This window comes from Lottia gigantea (assembly GCF_000327385.1).
Source record: "Lottia gigantea unplaced genomic scaffold LOTGIsca_85, whole genome shotgun sequence".
Taxonomy (NCBI): domain Eukaryota; kingdom Metazoa; phylum Mollusca; class Gastropoda; family Lottiidae; genus Lottia; species Lottia gigantea.
The window spans coordinates 683,930-701,126 of NW_008710807.1; the positions used below are offsets into that span (position 1 = coordinate 683,930).

Sequence of the window (17,197 nt, forward strand, 5' to 3'; positions counted from 1 at the left end):
ATGATGTGCACAAAATCCTTTATCTCTAGTAATCTATAAGAAAATGGCAAACATTTATCCCACATTTGATAAGAAACAGTGACATTAAGCGCTATATGGTCATCATATCCATGCTAAAAAGTGAGAAAATCCAATATGTTTTGAAGAAACAAATCTCAGTAGTGTTACCTCCCTTGTTTAGTTAACTCTCTAATTTCTAAGGCAATAAATACCCTCCATACATAAACTTCCGCTGACGTGCTAAATTTTGTTTTGTTGTCAATAAATTGATTATTTGGGTGCAGATTGTGAGAATTTTTGTAAACAAGAATGGCTGAAACGGGGCAAGCTCCCCCTATACAGAATCAGACCCCAGAATCTGTACAATCGGCGATCTCATCAGGTGAATTATTTTGAACCCACTTCCGTGGATCTCAACTTTCAGTTTCGTGTTGATATTCTTAAAACGTCACCCTTTTTGCCTTCAGCTTTCATCTCAAGATTTGCATCAGGGACCGATATGGTGAATGAATATCATTTGGAACCAGGTGTCACAATGAAATTAATTCCAATCAGCCCTCCCCAGTCTCATCAAACCCTCTGACTTAACCTGTCAATGACAAGGTAGACAACTTGAACTAGACAATTGAGTGACCCCTACTTGGGCCCCACACCTCACCTAATCATTTATAGAAATGCCAAAGATAGCATTGAAGAACTAGTAAACTGTTCGTTTTTGAAATTTCAACAGCTAAGGTCATAGTCTCTGATCATTATATAATTGACCAAGTTTTTAGACTCAATGCAGTTACCAGGCCCGTATCTAGCCCAGGGTATCAAATTTTTTTAAGGCGGGCTCATTTTTAGGTCATCTACATTTTTCAGGTGGGGAGGGGGGCAAAATTTTCTTTAGTGGGGCCTGAATATATACCACACATGGGAAAATCAATCATAATTCTACTTTCAGTTTTTGGAACTTTACAAGAATATGGTTGGTTTATTCTAATTGGACTAGTAGCGTTAATCTACATCAAACAGAAATTCCTTGACCCAAAAATACAGCAATTTACTAGTCAACGAGAAGAGAGAAATGAATACAAAAAATATGGTAAGAAATCCTTGTGCGAGAATTTCCCTCATACGCTCATAAGCCATATAAAACTTCAAAAAGCCTCTTTATGGTGTACGGAAGCTTTTAAGTGTACCTTTTGTCAAGAAGGGCTATTCATTATAAGCTTGTGCGTTATACTTGAAATTATACTGTATAACCAATGGGATATACATAGAAAAACTTGTCTAGGATCAACCCAGGTTTTAAGTAATATAGTAGTATGATTTGATACTCATAATCGGATGACTAGTACCAGATCATTCTAAGGGTAATTCTTGCAAAAAGAGGCAATAATTTTAGTGATGTATTTTTAGATAGTGATGCAGCACAAGAAAGAGTTGAGGCAATGGAGAGAGCCAGAAAGAAATTGCAGGATAAATTCAATCAAGAAGCTGCTGTGTTTGCAGAAGAACAAAAAAAAGTAGGCAATTGATTAAATTCTCAAAATACTACATATGATCGTTGATTTTAGGGGCTGTGATGTCTTACAATTATCCCACACAGCCTTTTGTGCTCTATTCAGTTATGAGATCTTCATCTTCTTTACATTTGGACAATAAGACATGAAGCATAAATGAACCATTTACTGACATTTACTGTCGTTTTTTAAGATTTTGTTTCACCCTAAAATATAACCAAGAAATTTTTGATGCCAAATTTAGCTTGTGATTAAGTAAAAGTTGTTGACCAAAGTTATCTATTTATTTTTTTGGTTTGTTATTTCTTGGCTATAAATTATATTAGCACCCATTTTGGACATCGCTAAACACCATCTGGTATTTTTCTTGCATTGATCCAATCAGATTGGCAGATACTAATACTAATTGTAGCCAGAAATAAACCTTGTAAGAAATTAATCTATGTTTTAAATGTTCTCAGTAACTCCGTAATTGGTCAGTAAAAAGAATATCCAGCACACCTGCTGAAATAGAACTAATATCCTTTAAAATTCTGTATATATTCAATTACAATTGATCAACAAGAAAAAGTCATGTTTCCTTTGCTAAAAAAGTATTTTAAACTTGCTAACTAGCCATTTAATTTATGGAAACTATTTATAAGGCAGTGGATATTAACCACTCCTATCAAGTACATTACCAAATATCACAGTTACATAGTTATAAATTAAAATATATTGAAACTTCTAAGATTAAGAGTCAAATTTAATCCCATTACCCCATATCCCTAAATAAATGGTATTGTGAGTCACGATTCGTGACTAATGTATTGAGATACGTTTCGTATCGTGGCATAATTGGTGATACCCAGCGCTAATCTCGATACATACTGTATCCTAACATGATGGGCAGTTCCAAGCATTACTGAATATATAAATATATATTTAATACCATTTTTTAAACATCAGCAATTATTAGTATCTTTATTATTAATCATTTCAGAAAGAGGAAGAAAAGAGATTGGCTAAAGTAGAAGATTGGGAGAGAGGTTATAAAAGTAAATATAAGGTGAGAAAACAATATTCTTTCACTAGAGTAATAAACCATATTTCTTTACAATATCAGCCACCAAGGGTTGTGATAAGGAGGAAGGATCGATCCTAAATGCTCTCAATGGTAATTTGGGATGGTGAACAGCTATTCTTGCAAAAAGAAAGAATTTACAAGAATAACAAATAAGGTTCATTAGGATCCTGTCTACCAGCTGGTCCTCAGTCTATTGGAATAGACGAAAGATGGTTTATTCAGATATGTAAGACTTTCCATATTCTGGAAATGAATTCAATGGTAACTTACATCTCTGCTTATTGAAAGCCACCAAACTTTCTTATGTAGACCGAGACTCATTAACCCTGTTTTATCTTGTGTATAATCATTCCCAAATAGTGTGCAAAATTTGTACAGGAAATGGATTAAAAATGAGTCGATAACAAATAACAATATATTTTTGATGCTACCATGGCAACAACTTGGTATTTATCAGTTTATATGATAGTATGGTATATTATAATTGAATTAGCACTAAACTCCGAGCAATAACATGTTTCAGGTTCTTTTTAAATACTTTTAATTGTCATATCAAAATAACAAATCGTTTCTGCATCTTCGATAATTAGCAAGTTATTTTAGGTTTGGGATGAGCACCAATCCCATCTCTAAAGGGGCTATTGCCATCACCATAATAAACTGGGTTCGGTACTCATAATCTCTTTCATTATTCACAACCATTCAACACAACATGCAATCGCTATGGTATGATGGCAATGTAGGGAAAATCCTCAAAAGACGGCAAAGCCAACCTATTCACTGGTGCACCTATAGTGGAAGGTCTCTGAACTAGGTCTAGTTGGCTCAGTGGTTGTGGCAAAAACATGCAGCAGAAGTACTGGAACAATATAATATCCCCCCAAAAAAACTGCTCTTACAACAATTGTCTTCACCCCCTACAGCCCAGTCCCACAACCCCAGGGGGTGAAAACACCGCAGGTTGGGAACCAGGGGATAGAGTGAACCACAGTCCCTTTATGTCTCTATGTATTGTTATGAGGACATAGTATGAATGACACTGTATTACAATCATTTTAACCTAGAAATAAAAGAGTTTTCGATTAGATGTCTGTAGAAGGCAACGCCATACAGTAAGGGCAATCAATCGCACTTTCAAATGTCTGCAAGGCTGTAGTGTAATTGAAAGTATATGAGGTATATTCCTCACTTTTGAAACAACAATAACAACTTTGATTGTGTAATCCTTGACCTTGATTGTTTGTTTATAGACGGAATATCTGTCTCTATTTTGAAGTGTCTGCTAATAAAGACATTCTTTGAATTTTTTATAATAAAAACAAACACAAAATTAATTGTTTTATCACTTTGTAATTTTTTGGGTATTTTAAGTGAAAATGTCATTTATTATCGTATTATTTAAACTGTTGAAACAGGAATTTTTTTTCATTGACAGCAAAAATTATGTTGTATTCTCATGACATGTGTAACAAAAAAAATTTAAGTTTGAAAAAATGCTTCACTGTCTATAAAAATGAAGAACATAACTTGCCATTTAAAATATGTTAATGGTTTTCAAAATTGTTTTGCTACATTATTTATCGTAATATGTCCATTAGTGCGTATATGTGTACACGTTTAAAAGGTGGAAGAATCATAGATGAGACTAATTTGAACTGTTATTAGCATGCTTGCTGTCTGTACCGTAGAATTTATATCAGTATTACAGCATCTATTTCTCAATAGAACACGTTAATTTATTTTTCATTGATAACTGGGTTGTTCGTATTCTGTTATGGTGTATTAAGACGAGTCTCAATGAAAGCACTGGCCTAGGTCATAGAGCAATAGATAAGTCTATTAACTGTATAATCGCGCTCACCATTTGCCCAATATTTTTTTCAGATTTGCTTGAGGGGCGAACATTTTATTTGAAGTTATAATTGTTTTTATACGTTTGACAACTAGATTGTTCATGTACTGTATATTTGCGAGTATAGCACTCACAATTTTATGGTGTATTGACATTTACTTAAGGGCAAGAAGTGGCATATATTTTATTGGATATTGTAGTTTTTGTGTACATAGATAGAGCTAATGAGGATATACAAAGTCTTGCTGTGTACATCAATGAAAATTTTGCCAGAACAACAGCATAAATTGAACTGGGTTTTTAAAGATGTACAAAATTCTTATTTTGTTTTTCATTGTAATAAAAGTAGGCCATATCGTGCAGTGTGCAATGAGGGAAATTTTGCCAGGACAGCAGCATAAACTGATCTGGTTATCTCTTTTTGTTCACTGGTAAAGTATACAGCAGTCGTGTAAGAAAATAAGACATTTTTATTTAACGTGTATTGCTCATCAATGACAAAAGTTCGTTAAAAATTATAAATTTATTTTCGGCCATAACGTAACAAGTTGTTGACGCCTTCAGTCTGGAGAGAATCATCTTCTAATTCTTCTTTGAGAACGGGGATGTATCCATGAGCTGGCATCCAGATCCAGTAGCTTTCGTCCATATTGCCAGATCTTTTCGCAGCCGGCTTAAAAAGGGATGAATATTTTTGATAAACGTTTGGTGGAGGAATAACTGGCATTTGTCCCGGACGTCCAGACAGGATGTACGCCAGTCGATTCTCGTGAGGTCGTTCTGGGACACTTTTCGTCGTAGCTCTGGTTGCCATGGTGATACCAATAATAAACAATAGCAGACCAAAGAGAATATTCTGATACACTGATGATGAAGACATTCTGAAAGTAGAAAAACAAAAACAAAATTGAATAAATGTGAAAAGTGTTATTGTTAAAGAGACTGTAGAACTTTTTTTTTCATTTGGGATACATACAACATTGATTTGAATCATTACGATTTTTAGTCAGACCTTTTTTCCACTTAAACTAAGTATGAAATGCTTAGTTTAAATAGTGGAATTGCAAAAACAATGGACATCAGGTTGAAAATTGGAATAGTGCAAATCGATGCTATTTTAGAAAACCTCCTTTGCACAAACATATTGGAAAACATATCTGTAGGCATTTTGCTTTGTTGATTTGTTTTGTTTTGAGCTTAATTTGGAATTTAACTCAAACAATTTAAATTTGTCTATAATTGGTAATTATCTTTACTTTAGTTATTAACATTCAAAGACCATTGTACAACAGAATTCTTTGTAACTATTTAACAATAAAGACGGGAACTAAGCCTTTAATCGGCTTAACATTTTTGAGTGTATTTAGGTTGAGAGTGGGAGTGTTTGGTAGCTTCTTTAAAACAGGAAGTTTGCTTAATCCTTTATCCCATTGGCCAATGATATATTGGTTTTTATTACAGGTGGAATCACTGTGACTGTACATTGCTATCTATAATTGGTTTTTTTTATTAAAGGCGTTGAATATATATAAGTAGTATTGAAAAACATAAGAACTGCATCAAAATCTCATAATCCCTTCAAAAATATCTCAAACTAGGAATTTCCTGTTCTATTGTTATATAAAACAGAACAGAAACATGTTAGTCCAAGTAGATTTAAAACTAAATGTTATGTTGAAAAATGTCCATAAATCACAGATTTTCTCTCTTGGCCCCCGCATGTTCATAAATTCATGACGTTATAATTCGTAATACCTTTTTAAAAAAAACAGTTGCGTAGGATAAGATCATCAGCCATGTGTGTTACGTCATTATGTTGGCCAAATACCTAGATATACAATCGAGGATCTTACATCATAATCATCTATACAATAGTTCTAGACTGTTTGATCTAGTCAAATAACAAATATCAGGGATTAGAATGAGAAGGTGGACTAGCTTCGTCATTCCCTTCCTACAATTGTTAAAAAGTTTCAATGCATTCTTATCTCAAAGTTAAATCCCAGCTTAGAATAGAATATATGGTAATATTGTGTATTTTGCTGTTGGCAGAAAGGCTTAGCAGGACTGACATCCTGTTTTAAAGAACTATCTTTAGTTTTATTTCTCGTTCTGGACAATGCCATATTGTTCCTGGAATAATTACAGAACAATGCCAGGACTGGGTTTCTGGGTTAGTCTTCAGAACAAAGATATTGGAACTCGTTTGAGTTTAAGTAAACAAATGCCCAGCCAGAATTTGAAAAAAAAAGTAATTGTAAAGAGGATTTTTAAACTTAAGAGAAGTGCTTTATGTGATACAATCATATTTTGTGATAAGTGACGTCATCAAACACTTATTTTTAGTGGAATTGAATGAACCACAAATGTCTGACTGAAGAAAATTATAATGGTACAAATTGATGCTATCAGTGACCAAGATAAACATAAACAATGTAGAAAACTTCTTTACAATCCCTTTAAGATCAGATTTTATAGGCATGTATATTAGAACTCTTAACAGCCTAGCTTAACAAATCTTGCATTACTTGTTTCCCAGTCATAATATACAGATATAATATTGTAAGGCCAGAATCAAAAGGTCAGACTTTATGGGAGTCGTTTAAACCCATTTTTGGATCGCTAGATTTTGAGAATTTTCACCATGACAATAGCCAAAATCACAAGCAATTAGGAACAAGTAGGGCTAGATTTGTTGGGCTCTTATCAGGTCAATAAACTGTCATAGTTGCAGGGTTTTATTCGAATGAGCTGTGAATGCTTCCAGAAATGATGTCAGCAATGAACTATTTCTGTGTTTTTCTGATTTGTTTCTGTGATTATGTGGTTTGTTGGGTTTCTATGTCAGTTCTCTTTGTTTGACTAGACCTAGTTCGTTAAGCACACTAGACCTGGTTTCTGTATGTGTAATGACCATGTTATAATTAAAATGCCTTGGGTACTTAAAGGAACTAATCAGGTTTTTAGGAATTTGTGTGTACCAGAACATTGGTAATTACAGTCAGGTCTTGTTCGATGCCAAGTTGACAAACCAAACAACATTAGCTATGTGCTTGAAGATTATCAAATAAGAACACAGAGAACTTGATCTATGCCAAGTTGACAAGCCCTGTAACTGAAAAAACTCAAGCTTTGTGAACTCTCTAAAACAGTGGTTCAGTCTTCACAAACCTGGAGCAATCACCTGGACCTTTCTCCTTCCAAAAATTTGTCTCATCCACATTTTCAGCATGTGTCGATGTGAGGTGTTTTCTCAATTCAAAACAAATTCTTCTACACTAGTTGACCACACCCCTGGCACCCTAGTTCCACCCCCAGGGGTGAAAATGTTATTATAATTGATAAATATTGACAGCCTCATACAAAGCTATTTGGTTGAAGTAAACCATGACCCCATCTAAAAGGATCTTCATGTAAAATGCAAAATACTGTACTTAAAGAGTGAGAATGACAATCAACTGCCATTCCAATTGGCATGTAAAGCTGTTTGGATAAAGTAAACCATGGTCTCACCTATTTATTGATAAGCGAGGTCGATAAATTTCATGTAAAGTACAAAATACTGGAAGATTGAGACTGACATTAGCATTCCGTTTTAATTGAATTTTTGATTTGAAAAGAAAGGAGTTAAATTATACAACTAGCCTGCGGCCATTATAAATCATAGATAACAAATAAATGTCCGCCATGTTTGTCCATTTTCCAGATTATTTAGACAATATTGGGTAGATAATTGACATCAAAACATCTGCCCAGCTCAAATTTGACCATAAAAGTTCATAAATCACATGTCAATGACTTTCCAGCAGACAGAAATAGTCTCAAACTTGGTCAATAAGTGTATCTATTTATCAGTTGGACTTACCAAGTGCCATGACTAAAAATAGAATCTCTGTATTATGAGACGATATATCTATTAAACTATTAAATTTATAGTAATTTGTAATTATTATTTTAAATATTAAAACAGAACCTAAAAAAAATATGTTGTTGTTACAAGAGTTTCATGCTTTGAGATCTTCAGACAACTGACCTGTTTTCAGTCCTATTGAAGTTAGACAAGCAGAACTGATTCTCATGTGTACACTTCAAGACAAGTTCGGAACGTTTGTTTCAGGAAGTATGATTAAAGGCATTAATTATAGAAAACTTTAAACACAGGTTATATCCATTAAACTAAATAATCATTGAAAAACGCTTCTAAGCATGTTTTCAAAATTACTTAGTTTAATGGATTTTTTGGATTGTCATCCTTTAACATAAAGTACAATGCAAAAAGAAACTTTGAGGCAGATTCTCTGTTACTTAAGTTAAGATGATTTAATTTTCGAGCTATTTGATTGGTCAATCACTAAAATTTAGTTTTATTGTCCAATGAAATAGCTTTATTTATTTGGATTCGATCTTGCTTAAATTTTTGAAAATAGGCTCTAGGTCTTTATTGTTTGAGACCAAATTTGGATAGTAAAATTCTCCTTCGTGTGCCATTTATAGAAGTAGATAGGATGCCTTATGATGAGCCTGCCAATTCTAGGTGGAGAGATGTACAGAATGGACGGTGTTCGTACTAATAACTTATTTAACAGTGACTATATCATCATAATGAAACCAACATATACCCATGAAAGCTTCGTAATTCAGTATGACAAGACTACCATACCTTGACTATATTGCATTAGGTTTTGAAGAGTTTGACCAATTTAGGAGATGGACTCCATTTAGTACCGTAGTTAACATAATAGTTGGTTAGTTGTGCCCCAATTATCTTGAGACAATGTTAAGGGATGATGTCATCAGACCTTCACATACTGACTGAGATTAGAATCCACAACCACTATAAGACACTCTTAAAGGGATGATATCCTCAATTTTTTGTTTTTAATATCTAACTGTAGTTTATCTCCCTGTATTACTTTTCACAAAGATACATTGATTGAGGTTTGACTACAAGGAAATTAAAAAAAAAAAATTAATGTTTAGCATTGAAGTTACTTTACAATGCAATGATGCCATATAAAGATTCTGACACTCTATCTGACTGCGATACAGCCTGACTTCATAACTTCTTTCTTGGATACAGGAAGCTTATGATTTCTTAAATCAATTGGTTATGTTAATCAGAATTACATTTTGTAAAGTGACACAGATGGCCTCTGTTATATTCTGCTAATGTTAGCCAAATTTTGACCAGCTGAACTACCATAGAGACTGGTTTAACCATGTACCAAAGTATAGAATTATTATCAAACTAAGCGACCAGTAATATATAAATGAGTGAAATAGCATTAACTACAGACTGAAAATATTCAAATCTTCCATTAACAGATACTGAATTGACTTACAGAGGGGTCTCAGAATGCAAAGAGCCTCGTGGAAGAGGCCCCAACACAATAAGTTCACTGAGTGGAGTAAGTCAATATTTAGATGGCTAAATCCCTTCAGTTAAGAGAATGTTAAATACCGTACTTAATGTAAAGTGACGTTTAGTCTAAATAATAGTGATAGCAGACTATTAACTGATTGTCTTATATTGATGAGGTAGCGATTAACTATAGGTTATAGGACTAATATCTAAATACCCTCTAGTCCGTCTAATACAACAAGGCTTGTCTTAGGTGATAAGAGTTGTTTAATTAGTAATTTGGCGTCCTTAGGTTAGAATCCTTGCTCCTGAAAGCAAAATGATTGATGATGCTACTGCCAATGCCTTTAAGAATTTGCTTGAAGTCTGTTTTTCAAAAAAGATACCCTACACCATATTCTTGAGTTGAATTAGAACCCTCCCTGAACATGGCTGGCAAATACATCCAAATCAGCATCCCTGCATCATATACTTGAGTTGGTTCAAGAAGATATCTGGAAGACTGACAAGAGGCTAAACTGAATTGATGGGGTTTGATTCAAACTGACAGTCGTTCATGTTTTTGTCCTAATTGTTCAAATCCAACTGAAATCAAATTAAACTTTTCCCATTCGTTGCTTTCAGTAGTAGCTATTAGCTCTGTACAAACCAATCAAGTTTTTTCGCTAAAGAGTTTTTGTTTTTTGTTATGAGGCCAAATTTAGAATCATTCAAGAGCGAAGGTGTAATCAGATTTTTTTGAAGTACTATATTTCAAACACCTTGTTTTCTCAATGACACTCTATTGTATAAGATATCTGTCAAAATAGTAAAGCAAGGATGAGTTCGAATTTGAGAATAATTCAATCAAGACTTTTAATTACCAATAACATGACTTAGCATCAGCAAATAGAGATTTTTACAAATGATTGGGAGCATAACATCAAATTTTATTCAAATTAAAATGTACTCAATGCAAAATATTTTGCTTAAAGTCCAATTTTGAGCTGATAAAGCTTAAATTAGAGCTAAGAGAATGTTTGGGAAGGGGACCATCATTTGTACTCTGGTACTCTTTCAGAGAGCTCATATCACTAATAATGGTTATTTGGTAGAAATTTGCTTTAAAGTACATTGTTAAAACTAATGAACTATTCATATGAGGAAGTATATCAATCATAAATGAGTAAGTCTTTCATAATGAAAAGTGATATTAGGTGTCTAGAAGAGTAAGTAAACTTTGTCTAGTACCACATCTGTTATATATAATAAATTTTCATATTAGGAAGTATATCAATTATAATTGAGTAAGTATTTCATAATGAAAAGTGGTATCAGGTGTCTAGAAGAGTAAGCATACCCTGCCTGCCACCATAACCATCATAGCTGCCTACACATATATTATATTGCATCTCCTCCAGAGTGTCTTCATAGGTAATAATTGTTATTAAGGGAGTCCACATAGCTAATAATGTTTATCAAGGATTTGGCTTTGTCAACTCCATCGAGTCCTTATGGATAATGAAGCCGTTTTGATAATTTTATTTAAAGGAACATTTTAAAGGGTACAGCTGCTTTAAACTGATTATCAAATAGAAAACAAAATATTTTTTTTATTTATCATTATTCTATGTGGTAGAGTTTCATTAAAAGTTAATTATTCAAATCGAATATTAGGAAATTATTTGAAATTATCAAAATTTCCGATCTATATCCAAGAATTTAGTTGCAGCAGATGATGAGATAGGAAACGTTTGTATACATAAATTATCTCCCTTTAAAACATTTTCATCGATACTATTTTTTTGCTGCGATACTTTGATTGAATGATACGGCACTGAACTTTTAAGATCCTCAATGGATTAAGGTTGTCTTGAAAGTTTTATAGATTATTTCTACTTGAGTTATAATTGACATTTCAAAATCCTTCAAAATGTTTTAGACATAAACTTTAAAGGATCTGTGTTATTTAGTTCGTAATTTAATATTGATAAAAAGATTAATATGTCATGGAAATGATACTTTAAATCATCAAATTCGCCATTTTGGTAGTTTTCACATTTTTCTCTGAAGAAAATGTTTGAATTCTTAAGTCTATTTTTGATAGTCATTTAGTTTTTGGTTTTTCTTAAAAGAGAATTTTGATGCCTTAAGTCTATTGTTTTACACTAATTTGACTTTTGTTAATTTTCCATTTTTTATAAAAGAGAATTTTTGATGCCTTAAGCCAAACTTTTTGCATCTCGGTTGACTCAGTTGAAAAAGAGAAGGTTTGAAATGTTGATGGTTAAAGTCTAATTCTGGTGATAATTGAGCTTGTGGGTGTTTTTCTGCACTAAATTTTTGACATCTGTTGTCATGCTAATGGTAATTTGACAAGAAAAATACTCTCGAATTTGTTCACTGTACACTTAATACTGTTTCATATCTTTCTGTTGAATATTAGTTGCAGAACAGTAGGATATTAAACTCTATTTCCCTATTCTGACTAATTACAACTTATTGGTTTAAATATTTCAAAGGCCCTTATGAAGAAAGCAAGCAACAATTTCCATCATTGCACACAGCAAATAGTTGGAGAACTCTAGGATATTAAACTCAATGCCTCTTTTTTTTTGGACGTACTACATTGCATTGATTTCAATATTTGAAAGGTTAATATTGATATTTCTCCACTGTAATTTTCAATCAGACATCTGTGGTTCTTGCAATTCTACTTAAACTATGTGTTTTATGACATCACTAAATCACAAAGGCAGCTTTAGTGGAATTGTAGGAACCACACAAGTCAGTGTTACCAAAACATATGAAAAGTTTAAAAAAAATACTCTGTACAATCCCTTTAAAGGAATCAAAATTTAAAATGAAACTAAATTTGATTTGACTTGATAGGGATGGTCTGAAAGCAGTATCTAGGGAAGTCATTATGGTTATATAAGTGAATTGTGGAGTGCTTAGGGATATCTAGCTGCAGTTAGACAGAAGTCTAGAGAGTGCGAAGATAAAAGATCAAGTCATATTTCAGACTTGCCGTGCCATTCATTGCCCTAACTTAAAAATTTATTCATTTCAAGAGACTAGAAAAACTCACCAACTCAAGTAAAGCCTGTTGGATTTAAATTAACTAGAGTTCATCTCATACTGTCGAGTCATGTTACTGATATGCTATCCTCATCAGGACAGCTAATTTTAGAAAGGGGGGTTAACTTTGCATAGAGGATTTTATAAGCCAATCTTTAACAGTTTCTGTCTACCCCTGTCTGTAACAAATCATCTGATTGGTTATTTCAGGTTATGCCCAGCAGCGCCAGCAGGGTGGGGAGGGAGGAAGGGGGTCTGAGTTTGGTAATTGTTGAGGTCTGGCAGCTCCTCAAGGAATTTTTAAGGATAAGTCTGATTTGGTGTATATTGGAGCCAAAACATTAAAAAAATCTTAGTTTCAAGTTGGTTAGAAATAAAGTGCTGTATAATTGGGATGGAATGGGGGGTGCCACCTTTGGTTATTTATGATTGGTTAGTTCAAATTAGGCCTTATTTGAATCATATGCCATTTTTAAGATGTCTTCAATCTTCAAGTAGGTCTTATTTAGATATCAATTACGTTAGATTCAACTTCTCATGTAATATCTGAAAATAGTTGAAGAATTCAATTCCCTGTCATGTAAGGCAGACATTTTAAACTGGATATCAACATGAAAATTAAAAATTCATGACACGGAAGATTTAAGTGTATATTAGGAGATATTTGTATGCTATTTCTACTATAATACGCTAGAAATAGAATCACACTGTTACACAAAATTGCACTATTGCTGTGTAGCCTAGGCCAGTGCTTTCATTGACACTTGTCTCAATACACCCCAACACTATTATGTAAGAATCGAATAAGTTCAAATAGAAGCATTGAATTTAGCTGATAAAGGTTTAATTAACTAACTTCACCATGTAATATAGTCTTATGATTGCAGATGGTTTCAGTTTAAAGGGACAGTTTCACCATCCATTTGACCAATTGTACCTTAGATTCAGATTCAGGAACCAGTATTAGTGTTCACAGGTCACCAGCAAATTTTTAGCATTCAAATCTATGTGTGTGCAGAATTATCGACGTTTGAAAGTTAAGAGACTCTTCCATATAACAAATAGAAATATATAACTAGGAGGTATAATTTATAGTTTGAAGAATATTTGTAGGGTTAAAACATTTTCGTACATTTCTAGTATTTCTGAAGACTATTTTAATATATTCAAAACCGAAATCAACCTTAGAAAATGGCAAAACTATGACCTTTAAAGTTATATTTCCAACCATGGACCCTCCATATTAGACCTGACATTTTTGTTTTTAGCCTAACGAGGTAATTAATTAAGGATTTAGATTATTGGTGATATTGATGCAGAATTTCTAACATTTTATCATGTAAAATTTCTATTTTAAGATAAGTCTAGAATTGATTCATTGATTCTGTCTACTCTTATTCAAACAGGTGGCATCGTTAATATTTTGCTAACGAAGAACTGTTAATTTCTTAATTAATATTTGTAATTAATAAGAGCAGGTAATGAAGGATGGTTAATTTACCTGCATAGAAAAGTACTGATATTTGAAATTATTTGTGTCAATGTGAAAAAAAAACAAATGGCATATGATATCATGTTGTTTTAAAAATGTTCATGGTTATTGTCCGTCAATGTTTAAACCGTAACTTTCAAGACTCCAAACTGCTTATTTTTTTAATTCTGTGATTAAGATCAGACCAGCAATTTAGAAATTCCAGAAGAGTTGGTGTTACACTCATGGGCATCTCCCCCAAAGAATTGAGACTGGGGCAAAGCTCAGTTCACCCCTTCCCCACCCATTCTCAAATTTCTTCTTATTTTACGAGGAGAAAGAATTTCCTATAAACACCCTACTGCCCCCCTCCCTGCGTTTTCTACCTAATGAGATATAGAAATCTACTGTTTTAACTATCAAGATAAAGTATACTTTGTTATAGTTCTTGAATCGTGGGTAAAGTTCAGATGTCATATGAGATTTTTAATTATAAAAAATTCTAATGAAACTGACACTTCACCACTGGGGATAAACCTTTTGTCAGTTACGGGACAGATGATATTTGCGTGCTAAGAAAAAAAATCCACATACCTATATGTTTGGTACATTAGTACAGATAGTGCACTCTATAACGTTATGTTACAGAATTTTTACTACGTTTTACTTGAGCTTATGTCAGACCAAATATACATGAACAATGTAATTCATTTATTGATGACATCAAAATTGTTTCAAAATAAAATGATGTTCGATAGAATTACCAATAGAATTAACCAATACTTATATAACTATAGTTAGAGAAGCATATTGAATTCAATTACAGATAGATTTCGATTAAGTCTGGTACTTAAAGGTGACATACCAGATACGAAAGATGCCAACTTGCAGATTTTGCTACCAGCTTGCAGATTTTGTTACCAGCATGCAGATTTTGCTACCAGCATGCAGATTTTGCTAACAGCTTGTAGTTTTTGCTTACAGCTTGTAGTTTTTGCTAACAGCTTGCAGATTTTGCTAACAGCTTGTAGTTTTTGCTAACAACTTGCAGATTTTGCTAACAGCTTTTAGATTTTGCTAACAGCTTTTAGATTGTGATAACAGCTTTTAGATTGTGATAACAACTTTTAGATTGTGATAACAGCTTTTAGATTGTGATAACAGCTTTTAGATTGTGATAACAACTTTTAGATTGTGATAACAGCTTTTAGATTGTGATAACAACTTGCAGATTTTGTTAAAAACTTTGCAGATTTTGCTGATCTACAAATACATGTACTTTTATGTCCCTTTCAAAATGAACAGAAAAAATTAAGAAATTTTGAAAAATTGACTACAAGCCATCCTTTATTGATTTTGACAGTATTTGAAAGTGTCTAGATATCCAAGACTACATAATTTGAATAATGATGAATGCAGGAAGTAGACTCAGATAATTAGACTCTAATGACAATTGCTGAATTTGTTTTTTGGCTAGTTAATGCTTATTAGTGCACTAGTTAGGCACTTTATACGCTGTCAAGAATATTAATGACCTTGATTTCATGACCATGAATATTTCGAACAACTGACCTACGAGGGAATACTACTTTAAAGACTAATTGCTTATTTTTACAGCTCTCAGAGCTTTTCCACTGCCAAATGACTTGAATCCTAATTAATTGGACCAATATGCAGATATTATCTATTATAAAATGATTTTGAATTAGTTACAAATGGAAAATAGCAATATTCAGTGTAATAAAGTAGTTTTAGCCATTATCACTAAATTAGCGATTATTGCTAAATGAGCCATTTTAGCTCTTGTTTCATGTTCATTTATTTTATGTTGTTTATGTACTGGTGTATGAGTCTTCCTTTCTATCTGGAAAGGCATGTCTACTCTTTTAGAACACCTAATGCCACTGGATTTGTTGAACTGGACATCACATTCAGAGAATCCACAAAGCTAACAGTCTAGAATGGAATTGACAAGAGATCAATTGGCCAAATTTTGAAAAATTAGATTACTGGTAATAAAATTGAGGAAAGCATCCTTTAAGTTTGATGATATAAGAATAGTAGAAAAAGTTCTTATCAGTTCAATGTGTATAGTGCACATTTTTAACTCTAAAAAGGGCTTGGGGTACGCATAATAAACAGTGATAAAAAGACAACTTAAAAACAATGGAAATATATTGATAAAAAGGCATCCATTAAGTTTAATGGCATTTAACTAGGAAGTGTAGATTTAGTACAATTTCATTTCAATTCCACTTTGAAGTGATGGAAGGCATCCTTTAAGTTTGCTGACATCAAATTCTGGATAAAAAAAAATCTTTTTCAGAAATATTGATAGGATTTCTCCATTGATTTAATTACTTTTTATAACTCTAAAAACTCATTTATTATTAATTCTCCCATTTCAGAATTTTTTTATCTGTTTTATCAATGAGAGTTAGAACTATTTAAAAAAACTTCTTGAAGACTTGGTGAATATTTCAAAGACGACTTCCTCCGATGTTGTAATCGACCTTGCATTACTATATCTATCTGATAGTTCCGGAATGTTACCAGCCTATTTTAAGATTAGACACGCGGAAATGAAAATTATTCTAAAAAAGGTTAAAAAAAGACAAGAAAATTGAAAGCTATTTTAAATCAGCATCGATTTGCATCATTTTTATTTTTATTCAGACGTCTGTGGTTCTCGCAATTCCAATGAAACTAAGTTGTGTGTGAGGAAGCTAGCCTGATATCCCGAACATATTAAAAGTAGCTTTTGGAATAGTAAAGTCATATAGATAAGCATTTCTATAATAACAGGAACCATAAATATCTGATTGAAAATTTGCCATAATTTGCCCTAATACATAACAAATTTGAGAAACTTTTCTAC

At 32.7% G+C, this 17,197-nt stretch overlaps 1 protein-coding gene across 1 annotated transcript; it reads left to right on the forward strand.

The window, feature by feature from the left end:
- Window positions 1–229: 229 nt before the first annotated feature.
- Window positions 230–2,681, forward strand: LOTGIDRAFT_236692 (hypothetical protein; the record flags this gene model as incomplete). The annotated part of the gene is made up of 4 exons (XM_009067731.1): window positions 230–382; window positions 947–1,087; window positions 1,405–1,511; window positions 2,583–2,681. Exons 1-4 carry the CDS (start codon window positions 310–312, stop codon window positions 2,679–2,681), a joined length of 420 nt encoding a protein of 139 aa, XP_009065979.1. The 5' UTR covers window positions 230–309.
- Window positions 2,682–17,197: the final 14,516 nt, after the last annotated feature.